Genomic DNA, 14,431 nt, shown 5'->3' with positions numbered 1-14,431 from the left:
TTTATTATTAGGTTAACGTGATTATATATATAACGACAAGTAATTGTTTATGCGATTTTAAAAAAATTGTAATATATAAAGTTATAACTAGTTAAGGTGAAAATGATAAATCAAACTCTACCTTCAACTTTGAATAATAGACATTCTTCTCCCCTTATTCAAATTAACTTTATGAATGTCTATTTTATCCTTTGATTGTTAATCTTTATCAATTTGTTTACTTATTTAAAATCCTAATATCCTTTTTTAAAAAATTAATAAAAATGCATGCAACACCTGCCCATTTAGGCTGCTCATAGTCTGGGCAGCCTACAAGACTTATATATTTGGAGGAGGTGATAATACAACGTGACAATATCCTCGTAGCAAATTTTTTATTCAGCTTCGAGTCTTGTTTTAATTTGTAATGATTAGTTTTGAATAAAATGTTAAAAAAAGTATATATATGCTAAACAATAATACAACATAACAGTATCCTCATAATGAATTTTTCACTCAGCCTCGAGTCTTGTTCTAATTTGTAATAATCAGTTTCGAATAAAATGTCAAAAAAAGTATATATATGCTACTAAATAATAATACAACATGATAATATCCTCATAATGAATTTTTTACTCAACCTCGAGTCTTGTTCTAATTTGTAATAATCAGCTTCGAATAAAATATCAAAAGAAATATATATATGCTACTAAATAATCTTTTATTGCCAAATGTGTAGTTTTTTTCATGTTGAAATGACGATTCGACTTTTTAATCTTTAAAAGAAGTTGTCGGAGGAAGGGAGGCATCGAAAAATTCTAAAAAAAGTTGTTAAAAAATACACTAATCTTTCACCTTCTTCCCTTAAAATTTCTATGGGAAAAGTCTATTCCTTTGAGCAATATGTATTATTGTAATGAATTAAGGTAAAAGAAAATGAATATTACCGACGTTAACATGCGCTTTACATTCTAATTATTTTTTAAATCGACCCACCATTCTCCTTTACATTCCAAATATTTTTAATTATTCCCATAAATATATTAACGAACATAATTAAAATTATGGTTAAATTTTCTATTATATCATTTATGTTTTTTAGTGAAAAAAACAACACATGCATTTGTTTTAGTACCCACCCGTTTAAATAGTTGTACTTTGGTGAGCTGTGACATGTACAATATATAAGATAGCAGAAGCAGAAGCAGAAGCAGAAGCAGAAACAGAAGCAGAAGGTAACAAAAAGGCTCAAATATTCCAACTTCAACTTCCCAAGAAGTGGTAATTTTTCTTTAAAGTTGTCATTTTTAGTTGTAAATGATATCATAAAATTTCTGTTGTATTGGGGAAGGTTCAAAATGGGGCCTTTTGCATTAGCTTTGGATACAAAGAATTCTTTTGCAACCTCCTCTTCTGCTACAGGTATCCTCTTATACTGAACATTCTAAACTTTCGATATATTTTTAACTTTTCACCATTTTTCTTTGGGTTGTTGTATATGGAAGTAATAATTTCAGTGTACTATTGTTTGTAGTTTGGACTAAGATTTTTGGCCATAATTTGTCACATTTTACAGTGTAGAAATGCTAATTTAGGTTTGTTTTTTTGGTGGGTGGGTGGGAGGGATAACGAATTTGAATTAATTGCAGGGTTAGTGTATGATATATTTGGTTTAAGTTTTGATTGAAAATAAAGGTAGGTGCAACTATAGTCATATCTGGAAATTGCAAGGGCAACTGATATTAGTGATTCTGCTTGTGCGTGAATATATGGGTGTCTAGGGTTCCACTGGTTCCCTTTGTGACTAAGAATGAGTAAATGTCCAGTATAATTCCACAAGTGGGGTGTGGGGTCTGGGGAGTGTAGAGTGTACGCAGATCTTACTCTTACCTTGTATGGGTAGGGCGGTTGTTTCTGATAGATCCTCGGCTCATGAAGAGATGAAAAGGAAGCAGTAACAACAACAAGATAATAAGATAAACGAAATGAAAGAAATAAACCTGTAGTACTAGATATTTAATAATATTAGCAGGCATTTTTTGGGTTGTATGGACAGAAAGGAATCAGAGATGTTTTGATGTTATATCAGCTCCTAATCATTTCCTTGTGTGGCTAAGAATGATGAATAAGGTAATTATATTTTTAAGGGATACTTCAACATTGGGATCTCAAGATCCAAATTAGGTCACTAAACCAACTCAATTACTGGATTCAGTATTTATTGGAGTCAGTGTTTTTGTACTAAGATTACTTGATATTTTAATTTGACAGTGTTGTTGTAATGTTGTTACATTAGGTGCACGTACTTTGAGTTACATATCTGATTGCTAATATGTACTGCTAGTGCTACTTGTTGGTTTGAACAGACAAAAACTTAAAAGTGATAGCAGTGAAATATTTCTATTAGTTACATTGAGGAAAACTTTTTCCTTCAGAAAATACAATTAGTCAAGCATAACTGTTTAGTGTAATGATCGGTCTAGCTTAATTGCTCAAGCATCAATGCTCAATAGATTGAATGGTGCTCCTTTTAGAAACACAAAAGTTTCTTTATATCAATTCTGAATACTCACAACTTTAATTGTTTAATGAGATTAACTAACTACTCTTGAGCTGATGTCTTGAATACCAATTTGCACACAGCAAGGATGAAATAGAGAGGTAGCAGTGATGGTTTCATTTGTCACCATTTCCATTATTAAAATGTTCTCGTCTCTTTGGCAAACTATACTAAGAATAAGCTCACGGTTTCTCGATGAAGGATTAAAGAATAACCACGCATTACCCCATATTAGGATGTAGGTTCATATTGATTCTTCATCTTGTAGTTCCCGTTTCGTTCTTGAGGATGTGGTTTGATTTTGCAGATGCATCTGGCAGAAAAATGGATAACCTTCAGATGGTACCAAAAAAGTTCTTTGCATCAATCAACAACGGAGAAGAGAAACCATTTGATTTTCTACGGATTCTATTTGGTATGTCTGCTGAAATAATAGTAATTAAATGATGATATTCGAACATTCTTGTCAAGTTGTCATATTTCCTTAGGTTGTTGCTCTCTTTATTTTTCTTTTATTTAACGGCTGCTCCCAGCTTGCCCACAGCCAACCTCCACCTCTAACAAAACACGTCCGACAGATAAGAAGATTATTTCTTTCTCTTTACACTCTACAGTTGACAGATAGGAACTCTCTTACGTCAATCTGGTTTCCCAACTTCCCCTTTCATTTTTTATTCTGATTCATTTACAAAAGTACTTCAACATTTGTAGGTAGGAATTGAACAGCCACACCACACAGAAATTTCAAAAAGTCATTTTGACTACTTTTTGTTACAGAGGTGGTATACAGGGGATTCTTCCATCGTTAATAAGATTATTTATTATATCTTAGAAAACGTTATTGAGTCACTAGTAAAAAATGTTCTCGAGTGTCATAGAGCAATGTAGCCCAGACGGTCAGGGGCTCAAATTTTATTTACCAATTTCTTAGCTGAGATTCCAAGTGATAAACCTGTCAAATGGTAGAATGGTTTTTTCTCTGGAGCAACTTTGTGCGTAAAAGCTTATGATGGCATCATAATTTCTTTTTGACAAGGTTGTTTAGTAATAAAGTCTCAGTACTAAGCTAATAGTGGGACAGAGTACATCATACAAAGCTGGATGGGCATATGATGGCATCATGCTCCCAGGACTTAGTTCAGGTGGCAAAGGTTGAGGGACTTGACTTAGATCACAGTGTTCAAGCCCTTGCCATGCAAACTGAGGTTGGTATTTTAGTGGAGAAGGGTAGAGGGGCGGGCCTATTATCCTCTAGTTTGAAGAGTGTGGTTGCTCCTAAGGATTAGATTTTCTCGGTCATAGAAAAGAAAAGAAGAAGGTATATGATGCATCATCTTTGTCTAAAAAAAGAAGGTATATGATGCATCATAATTATTTCATACTAGTTGGGCTACAGAAATTAATAACATAGAGTTCCCCTACTGCTAAAAAGAAAATATTTCAGTAATCAAAACTATCATAGGACAAGAATCTTTTGTTTCGAGGTTTGGCTTTTCTAATTGTGGTTAATTTGTGCAGAGGGTGTGATAGCAGGAGGAACCGCCGGTGTTGTTGTTGAAACAGCTTTATATCCCATTGATACAATAAAGACACGGCTGCAGGCAAGTTAATTGTTTATTACCGAAGTCTTTATCAATTATATGAGTGATATGACAATGCTTGAGTTGGTTTCTTTAGTAGCTTCACAATTTACAACAGGCTTTTTATGGATTCTCGAGGCTATTAGCTCCTTATGTTGACAGGCTGGAACAAAGAGAAAAGGAAATGGTAGATAGATAATTTAGATGGAGTAGAACTGTATTCATAACGACATTTTATTGCCTAGTCCAGTTGACATTCCATTTGCATACTGCTGAGTAGCTACATTCAGGTTCTCTGCCATTAAAATAGTTGAATGCAGAGCGCCAGGCCTCTTTCATTTTAATTACATTATTTTCAGTCTCTTGTTTCCCCCTGAGTATTTGAATCATCAGTTCATTGCTTCCTGGTGCAGGTAGCTCGTGGTGGAGGACAAATAGCCTTGAAGGGGTTGTATTCTGGGCTTCTTGGAAATCTTGCTGGAGTCCTACCGTAAGTTATAGTAACAAAGTACTATTTAATAGCTTAGAACTATGAATATCAGTCTCCATGATAGCTGCACTTTTGTCAACCGATGCAATTGAAATTCTCTTTTGCAACCATAACTTGCTTTCATTTACTGAGGTGAACAGTCGTATTTTCTTGTAAGGTTTCTTACCAAGGGTATTTAAAAGCAGTTTCTATTGATCCTGTTCTCTCGTGCAGGGCTTCTGCTATTTTTGTTGGTGTATATGAACCGGCAAAGCAGAAGCTATTGAAGATGTTTCCTGAAAATCTTAGTGCTGTGGCCCATCTTGTGAGAATTTCTCCTCCCATTGTCATGACTGCATTTTTGATCTTGTTTTTTAGTTTTTTTAAATCAAGCTGGTCTTGTTTTCTAGCTTGTGATGTGACATACGACATACACCAATTCATTAATAGAACTTATGTGAATAAAAATCATATTTAGAACTTTCTAGTGGGTGTTTGATGGAATATACTGTTTCCATAGTCATTATTCCCCACGAAAAAAGAAAAAGGTACCACATGAAGCAGAATTTGAGGACTAAAAGGAATACAACTGTCAGTGTACTAGATGATATGATACATCATGAAACTCAGGTAATTAGCTAGTGGAAACGTATATGCAATGAAAAAAGCGAAGAAACATGACATAAATTTTGCAGTATGTCAAGCACACACTAAGAGGGTGTTTGGATTGGCTTAAAAGTTGGTCAAACCTACTTTTAAGTCAGTTTTTGACTTTTGAAAGTGTTTGGCTAATATGAAAATAATTTAAAATAAGTAAAAAATGACTTACAATAAGTTGAGAAGTGTTTGGCAAGGTAAAAAATGACATAAAGTAACTTTAAAATGACTTAAAATAAGTCAAAAACCAAAAGTAGGTCTCCCCCTACTTTTTATTTTTTTGACTTAAAAGTCATTTCAGTTTGACTTTTTATTTTTTACTTTAAAGCTACTTTTTTTAAGCCAATCCAAACGGGCTCTAAACACTGGTTACTGATAACATGAATTCGTATCACCTTATGAATTATAATTTATTGCTGTAAATTATACATGCATTTTACTCTATTCTTCAAGTATGTGACGTCTGAACTCTAAAGCATGCATATTACTCATTCAATTGTGATTTATGTTTCATAATAAGAACTGCCAAATTTAATGCAGACTGCTGGTGCTTTAGGAGGCATTGCTGCTTCCTTTGTTCGTGTTCCAACTGAGGTGAATGATTTTTTTTTTTTTTGAGATCTTCAGTTTCCTGAATATCATGATTCTCCTTTTGTTATCATTCTTGATTTTGCCTGTTTAGGATATTCCCTTTGTTAATTTATTGATTGCATTCGATTTCTTGACACTACAGGTCATTAAGCAGCGAATGCAAACTAGGCAATTTGCTTCGGCTCCTGATGCTGTTCGCTTAATAGTCTCAAAAGAAGGTTTTAAAGGTCTTTATGCGGTATGCTAGTTCTTTAATGTCACATATCTAGTTCATTACCGTTTTCAGGTATTCCTGGTTAGCCGGATGCAACTTTCACGCGATAGATTTAACATTGGTTTATTTTATTGTAATATGGGGATTTTGTAGGGATATGGGTCATTTCTACTTCGAGATTTACCATTTGATGCCATCCAGTTCTGTATCTATGAGCAGCTGCGGATAGGTTATAAGCTGGCTGTAAGTATCCTTCTTTCCAAGATGTTGAGACCAACTTCTCAGAGTATTGTATGAAAGTTACCCATTTCTCTGTTGAATAATTATGTGTGATAGAGCTTCATTCGCATGTAGTCTAAATTTTGATGTACAGCTAAAGAAAATAAGAAAAGGTTTTGCATAAACTGGTGTATTAATACTTGAGCAGAAATTCTCTGAGCTGGTTTCTTCTTGTCTTTCCTCCTTGCATGCTTGACTTCTCACTTCAGTAGCATCAAAAGTTCATGGAATAGTGTTTGAACTAACAAAATGAGGAGCTTTAAATTTGCGTATTTGCTTTTCCATGTCCATCATGGATGGTGATGATCAGATGCTTTACTGTTTGATTGAAAAAGGTATGGCACTAGTCTCTTAAATAGTCAGTTTGATATCAGAGCTGCCTTATGTACCTCTTACCAGGCAAAAAGGGAATTGAATGATCCAGAGAATGCAGTTATCGGTGCCTTTGCTGGTAAACCACCTTCATAGCCCTATTACATGTCCATCCATTGGTAGACCTTGATAGGGCATGCTATTTTTATTTTTATAATTCAGCTGCTGTCTAGAGGGTGTCACTTGCTCTTTCATCTAAGCTTGAAGTATCAAGAAATCTAGGCTCAAGTAGAGATAAGTTGTACATTGCACAATTAACAGGGTGTTTTAACTTTTTATTTAAATCAAACTAATTTCCTATTAATGACTTAAACGACATAATGACCTCTACATTTTGACTTCCTCCTTTGGATTAATAAATTGGAGTGGGAAATGATAAAGCATGGCTAACTTCAAGAACAAAACAAGCATTTGGCATCTATTCTTGTTTGAATTTCTGTAGATTCAGAACCTATGGATTTTATGAAGTAGAAAACTGAACTGCAGGGTTCTTTAATCATACTCTTGAAGAGTTGTAGACTGATCCATGAATAAGGAAATCCTTTGGTCTGGAATCTCCTCAAAAGAGCTGTCAGTTAAAATTGCCCTACTAGTGCTGGAACACATCAATGAAATTTATTCATTACTGATTTTTTTTTGTTACGGGGGAATTGGGACATAAATGGTACCTGTTAAAAATCATGCATCAAAGTGTTCCTCAAGTTATAAAGAAAAGACTCTTGAATTTCCATTTCAGTGAATGAATATGCAATGTTGGGCGACGATTGACATGATTATATGACTAAAAGTAATTGCTGTGTGGGAAATGCGAATTACTGAATTTCTGTTTGTTTAGCCTGTCTAGATTTATAACTTTTCATGTTGCTGCAGTAAATATATGATTTTCCTGAGTCTGCAAGTATATTATGAACCCCTTCTCTAAAGCTATCAATGGCTACCATTACTTCTTGCAGGTGCCCTAACTGGAGCTATAACTACTCCTCTTGATGTCATTAAGACGAGATTAATGACTCAGGTACTCGCTTGCTTCACATGGTGCTCAAATTCTCTCCGTCTCCTAGTCTCTTCATCCAATGCATGCATGGCTATTACAAAATGACACTTCCATAAATGGCAAGACTACGTTTTCATTTAATTTAGGTAATGACTTCCAGTCTTGTTCCTCTGCAGGGTTCTGCCAATCAATACAAGGGCATTGTTGATTGTGTGAAGACTATTGTTGCAGAAGAAGGGCCTCCAGCACTTCTAAAGGTAAATGGATCCGACAATTCCTTTTAGACTGCAGTACTAGGACCCAAACCTGAGTTCTTTTATCCTGGAGATTGCTTTTATTCTTGGTTTGTCTATTTCTCTTTCATGGAAAATCAAATGGATGATAAAAGAGCTTAGCATCCCCACCTCGCCTTTCACCATTTTGGTATCCTGGGATTACGACGGGTGCAAATACTGAAGAGAGCCATGCCCCGAAACTTACAGTTACACTGAATTCTGGTCCTTTACTTCCTAATCACTAATTGTTTATAACTCCATGCTGCATAAGCAGGCTGGATTTTGATGGGACCCTAATATAGTCATAAGCTGATACCACACATTTTCCTCATCTTCCGTGCATATAAGTAAATATCATGTACTTTGTCCATCTTCTCCTGACATAGAGGCATCATCCTAAATATTGCATCAAATAGAAGCTGCTAAGGGTAACAAGAAGGAATATTTCCACGTTTCTCCCATGTCTACGGAGTTCCTTTCTTTTATTTTTTCTGAGTTGCAATAAATATCTAGGTGTACCATTTGAATCTTAAACTTATCAGTCAGTCTGATACATGCTTGTTACCTCTGTTTGGAATTAAATTTCATTATAGGGCATTGGGCCAAGAGTGCTTTGGATAGGCATTGGAGGATCAATATTCTTTGGTGTTCTTGAGAGAACAAAGCGATACCTTGCACAAAATCGTCCTGATAATGCAACCTCAAAGAAGGATTAGTTTCTATGGTTTTCTTGTCACTAGTTGAATGGTATTGTTAAATTGAATCTAGTTACTATTCAGTATTACTGCCATTTGCAGAAAGTCGACTATGCTAGAAAGTAAGTATCCATAGAGTTATAAAGAGATCAGCTGTCCTTGGAATTAATGTACAAATAACAAAGAGAAGTAGCATCTCTGGTGATAAAGGTCCTGTTGTGGCCAAGGGAATTTTGGATGATGGAAGAGTTTAATTTATTTTTTCAAGTCTTAGTATGTTTTTTCTCATGCATATCATTTATTTCTTCCTCTTTTATCTGCACTTTGCTTTTGAATTATTGGGTTAGAAATGTTGTGGTAGCTCTACAATTTATAATCACCCCTAGATTTTTCCTCCCCTTTTTCACTCCTAAAATCCCTTCACAGTATCACCAATTATCTCAATCACTTTATTTGGAATTGCAAATATTTTCTCTGTCTGATTTATCAATTGCAAGTTATTGAAATGTAGTTTTCTTCACCCATTTCTTTTTTACACTTCATCAGGTATAGATTTTTTAAAATTCTTTTTAGCTTTTTCATCTACAAATTTAGTCGAAGAAGGATGCATCTTCAACTTCAAAAGTGATTGTTGAAAAAATGCCTTAATAAGGGGGAAAAGGTTGAGTTGCATGTATATGTGATTTTATGTAGGTTCAAACTTAGTTAAAACTTTTAACTTATTATAAAAGTTTTTATTAAGAGTTTAAGATATTTATTTTAAAGCTATTAAAATATGCAGGGCAATAAATAAAAATGGTTGAATAAAAAATAAAAAAATCCTTACTTATTACCCAATTCATTTCTAAAAATAATTTTTCAAGTCATTACTCAAACTTAATGAAAAAATGAATTTATTTTTATGAATTTTATTTTTAATATCAAGCTTAATTAAAAATAATGCTGCAGGTTCATGCGGGACGGATTGAAAATGAAATATCGTGGGGTGGGGTGGATTAAAAGATTTACGGTTAAGCTCAACCCGCGGTGCCTCAGCTCCTCACCACCCCATTCGGCTCCTAAAGGAGCATCAACTCTGAGAGAACTATGTTTGGGAGAGAGAGAACAAACTCTATGAGAAGAGTAGCCCTAAATACATGAATAACACTTCTTCTTTTCTAATACAAACACTAAAAAGTAATAACAACTGAATTGATAAGCAAGAATAATTAAGAAGGACTTCACATAAAAATGTAGACCTAGGGTGTTTATATCAGATATATTATCGAAATTATTTTCTCTTCTTCGTTGAATCACATCTTATTTAGCTACGACAAACTTTCTTCTAATACACTCTGTCAAATGACCCCAAAATGTAAATGATCACATCATGAAATAAAGACAACTAGCTACTAAGATTTCTGAGAAGGTAAATTGGATCTGCTCAGGCAACTCACATAAATAAACAACTCCCATCCACTTAAATTGCTTATCAACAGAAGAATTTTGTACAACATTGAACATCTCCTCTAATGTACATTTCTCTTTTAAACAACAACACTTCACTTTAGTTTTGTACCAGGCTTCAGCTTTGTTGGAAAAGTAAGTTTTGGTCAAATGAACAAATAAAATGATGCCAAAATTTGCAGATCATCAACTCATCACACCTAATCACCTCTTGTGTCTTCAAGAATTCAGACTGCTTCCTACAAAAGCTAAAATTTGGTGGACAAAAATTCAAAACTGAATACTGTATCAGGCGCCACCGATTGTAAGAGGCCTCATGTTGAGTCTCTTATTACATCAGTGGAAGGTAACCTCCTCCATGACCTTTCCTCAAGACAAGAGGCCCAGCACTATCAGGGACTTTATCGAATGCTTTATTGCATGCATTAATCACATCGGTAAACCCTGTTGCGATGGTAGCCAGTTGGTATCGCAACCTCAAGTCCTTAGTCCTTCTCAACAAACATCTGAATGATCTCCCAAGATATTTCGCCCAATCAGCTGGGAGCCCTCCCCCGGTCAACCACATAGAAAATTGTGACTGATCCCCCCTTGCAGCCACTTCAGCCCTGTAAAATCTAGCAAGTTCAAGAAGCATTGAGGGTTGAAGGGGGAGCACACAAACAAACTCAGCCATAAACCGTTCGATGAGCTCTGGTCTTAGCATTTGATTCCAAAGTACTAGAGCCCATTCACCTGGTTGGTTAAGACCATAAGCTTCAGCAACAATTAGTGCTTCTTGGAAACGGGTTTGTTCGACCAAGGCCCTCCGTGCATTAGTTTCAGATAGATTGATAAAGTGCAAGTCTGGCATCCGAATCTGAAGATAGAGAAGTAATGCCTGAGCACAACTTTGGCGTGTTTTGCTCCCAGCATCAATGGAGGAGTAAACTTCAGCAGCTTCAATGAAGTACCCCATGGAAGCCAAGAGCTCATCGGTCTGATCCTTGTCAGAACGGAGGGACCACTCCTTACAAGATTGGTGTGCTCGTGACTCCAAAAGAGAAGCAGTCTCATTTTTCATATCAAAGCGGCTATAAACCTAAGGGGAAATAAAGAGGTGCATGTTATTTACCCTCAAAAAGGTGCATTTTTTCTGCTTTGAGGAAATGATAATATTTTTTGGTAGAAAAATCAAAGTGTATCAAGGGGGAGGATAAAACATCTATTAACATGAAATTGCACAAGTACAAACCATGGCAAATGCATCGAGATCATTGGGATTAAATTGCTTGAGTAATGTGAGAACAGCCATTCTGAATCCTCTTACTTCCTCGTCAGCATCGTTGGCATCAACAGCAGCTGAAAACTTCTGAAGAAGAAGATCGAGCTGACCATTTTCAATAAGGATACCAAGAATAAAATTAAGTGCATGGAAGTTCCCCACTCCAGTTACCAAGCGAGCTAAACATGGAAAATCACCCTCAGATACATAAGCCTCCACTTTTTTGAATGCAAGATCTACAAGAACATCAACTCCATCGAGGCATGCCGAGGACTTGTAGAAATGGTGTGACAAAATGAGAAGCTCAACCTGAAGAACAATTTTTGCAAAGAGAGGATGTGAGTTCAACTAGGCTGTAATACTAAAAACCAAAGAGCAAAAAGCTCCCACATTACCAACTTTATGTTGACATTCAAACACTAACTTAGTAAGTCCATGGTTTACAGAACAGGGCTTTCATGATGCTGACAAATGGGAGATCATCTAAACGAGGATACACTTACTTCACAGGCATGTGGTATTCCTTGACAAGTGGCAACTAAACGCAGTAAAGCATGGCCGATTTCTGGTTCAGAGGGGCAAAGCTCAGCCCACTTCAAGAAATCAGAAAATCTCCACAATAAAGGAGCAGGGCCCTCCTCTTTTTGAGATTCCATGTAACCTCCACGATGTGCTGCTAGCAAACCCTGCGATGAGATAAACATATGTAAATACAGAGAACATCATAGACAATTTGAACTGCATACTTTTCATACAGACAATAGCTTCGTTACTCGACAAGCCCTGATGTAACTTAGCAAATTTCTACAAACACTCAAATTTGATGACACCATAATATTCAGGGATTTTATTTTGAGTCTATCCACATGCTCCTGGGGGAATCAAGGACACAATAAAATGTACCTTCAAAAATGATTCCGCAAGAATTTGAGCAATACTAGCTGCAGGCATACAATGTGATTGAACTAAGAGCTTTGCTTCTTCAAAAGAGTCTTGCGCTTTTAGAGAAAGCAATTGTAAGAGTTCAATGGGAGGCTTCTCAAATGCTTCTGAAAATGAAAGACCCAGAACGTTTGCTGCCTTCACAACTGATATTATTCGCCTGCAAAGGCCACGTCCCCTACCTTCAATTAGGAGTAATGCAAAATTTTCCAGTACCTGAAGTGAAACTAGATATTAATTTTCTTTCTTTCTCGTGTTGCAAAGAATCAAGGACAACTGAAATTTCAAATGATGAAAGCTAAATCAAAGTGTCAAAGTAGAAGTCTGATCATGAATAAAGAACATAACCCAAGTCTAGCCCATTTTTATGTTGGTGAAGCACTAGTTGAAAGAATGTAAAATTAAACATTACATGTCGATAAGCACTTTAAGTGCTGAAATTATTTTTAAAACATGCAGTTACGTATTTAGTTTACAGTGCTGAAACTAATAATAAGCACTTGACGTGTTTGGTAAAGAAGTGTTGATAAGCTCTTCTTTTGATAAAATGACCAAAATATCCTTAATATTTTTACAAAACATCATAGATTTAAAAGCATCTTTGCAAGAAATAGGACAAATGAGGATATGAAACAGAGAGGATGTTATAGGTTTTGTTTTGGGAAAAGGCATTTTGATAACCACAAAAAATATGAAGGATAACATAGTAAAAATCTTGGACAAATTAGTGCTTAATAGCTAAAAATACATAAGTTTGGGTGATCAACTTATGGGTTTTGGATGATTTTGACTTGTATGAACTTTGAATGTTACCAACACGTAGATAAGCCAGTTTGACCAGCTTATGAGATGACCATATAATCTTCCTATATCCTCCCCCCTCCCCCCTCTCTCCTTCCACCCACCTCCTTACGCTCCCACTACCAAGCCTTCCAGTTTCCGCGTTAAACTGAATGCACTTCCAGCTCTGGAGCCTCAGAGCAAGTGGTGGGGAAAGAGGGATATGAAGGACAGTCAAATGTATATTTTTGTCAACCTGAATGACCTGGAACAAAAGAAAAAAGAGGAGATAAAATCAAATGATTACCTGGAGAGGATCAATCACGTGTTGATTAGGGAAAAGATCGTATGACTGCATAACAGAACGAAGTTCACCATCTAGCACCAATATCGATGCTTTGTCGTTTGGGGTGGCAATTGCAGCAAGCTTTAGGGCAGCATCAACAAGTTTAAACTCAGATGGTATGCAACCTGGAGATAATTTATGTTGAAGCTGTCGGGAAGCCGCAATTTGTCCAAATTCCAGAAGAGAAAGGACAGCCCTTTCTAGCTCTGCAGGTCCAACTCTTTCCTCCCACTTTGAGAAAGTTGCTTCTATTTTAAGGTTTTCATCAGGTACCTGTGAGTCCTCCTTCACATTAAAATTAATGGAGCCAGTTTCAGGCTCATTACTTCTGTCCACTGGATCAGCTAAAGACTTTCTTGAGGGCACAAAGCCTTTGGCTCTCCTTTTAACTTTTGCACTGCCCAAAATGGTACCTGAGCTAGAATCTGACATCTGAGTGGTCTTGAGATGTGATTGGTTACTTTCTCTTGTATCATTCCTCTCTCCAGATTTGTTTCTCACTGAATTAATGTGGTTATCCATTTTAGTAATAATGCTTGCAGTTCGGTCAATAATGTTAGGCCCCTTGCCACTTGCAGGTTCACGACTAGAAAGGGTAAGCTCTCCCTCACTTTTCACTTGAGTCTCTGATTCAACAGCCAATAGCCATGCTCTAGTTTCAATTTCTCTCAAAAGATGCAAGGGACAAACTCTGATACATTTATCCAAGAGTCATATTAAGAGGTATTACAAATGAACATGTTAAATGGGGGAGCTCAGTAAAACACTTACGGGCTGCATTGAGTAATCATTCCACTCAACCATTGTAGAGAAAGCAACAACAGTTCATGAAGCTCTCTGGCTGGGAGATCTTTTTCCGCTGCCTCTGCATGCTTAAGGAAAAATAATCCCACCTACAGATTAAAGGTTCACCGCACCCGGATAAGGAAATTAAATAAGTCCCAATAGCAATCATCAGGTGAAAAAGCATCCAGACAAACACGCCCCC

General features: G+C 36.0%; 2 protein-coding genes across 3 annotated transcripts in view; one reads left to right on the top strand and one right to left on the bottom strand.

Moving 5' to 3' along the window:
• The first annotated feature begins 1,138 nt into the window (after window positions 1-1,138).
• Window positions 1,139-8,957, top strand: LOC107018208 (S-adenosylmethionine carrier 1, chloroplastic/mitochondrial). Of its 2 annotated transcripts, none has more exons than XM_015218627.2 (13): window positions 1,139-1,260; window positions 1,331-1,401; window positions 2,847-2,954; window positions 4,058-4,140; window positions 4,533-4,609; window positions 4,823-4,913; window positions 5,786-5,839; window positions 5,979-6,074; window positions 6,204-6,293; window positions 6,729-6,780; window positions 7,655-7,716; window positions 7,872-7,952; window positions 8,564-8,957. In XM_015218627.2, exons 2-13 carry the CDS (start codon window positions 1,338-1,340, stop codon window positions 8,684-8,686), a joined length of 981 nt encoding a protein of 326 aa, XP_015074113.1. In that variant the 5' UTR covers window positions 1,139-1,260; window positions 1,331-1,337; the 3' UTR covers window positions 8,687-8,957. The 2 variants fall into 2 exon arrangements, with proteins under 2 accessions (XP_015074113.1, XP_015074114.1); XM_015218628.1 differs by having other exon boundaries at window positions 1,148-1,214.
• Window positions 8,958-10,097: 1,140 nt separating this feature from the next.
• Window positions 10,098-14,431, bottom strand: part of LOC107017581 — a 44,094-nt gene continuing 39,760 nt past the window's right edge. Inside the window, exons 21-26 of the mRNA XM_015217748.2 lie at window positions 14,215-14,336; window positions 13,405-14,134; window positions 12,279-12,533; window positions 11,879-12,061; window positions 11,346-11,684; window positions 10,098-11,192 (exon numbers count right to left, since the gene is read on the bottom strand). Coding sequence (XP_015073234.1) covers window positions 10,443-11,192; window positions 11,346-11,684; window positions 11,879-12,061; window positions 12,279-12,533; window positions 13,405-14,134; window positions 14,215-14,336 — 2,379 coding nt within the window. The 3' untranslated portion in view covers window positions 10,098-10,442. The remainder of the gene's footprint in view (window positions 11,193-11,345; window positions 11,685-11,878; window positions 12,062-12,278; window positions 12,534-13,404; window positions 14,135-14,214; window positions 14,337-14,431) is intronic.

This window comes from Solanum pennellii, chromosome 4 (assembly GCF_001406875.1).
Source record: "Solanum pennellii chromosome 4, SPENNV200".
Classification (NCBI taxonomy): Eukaryota; Viridiplantae; Streptophyta; class Magnoliopsida; order Solanales; family Solanaceae; genus Solanum; species Solanum pennellii.
The sequence above is the reverse complement of the archived record's forward strand: the minus strand, read 5'-3'. Positions and strand labels throughout refer to the sequence as shown.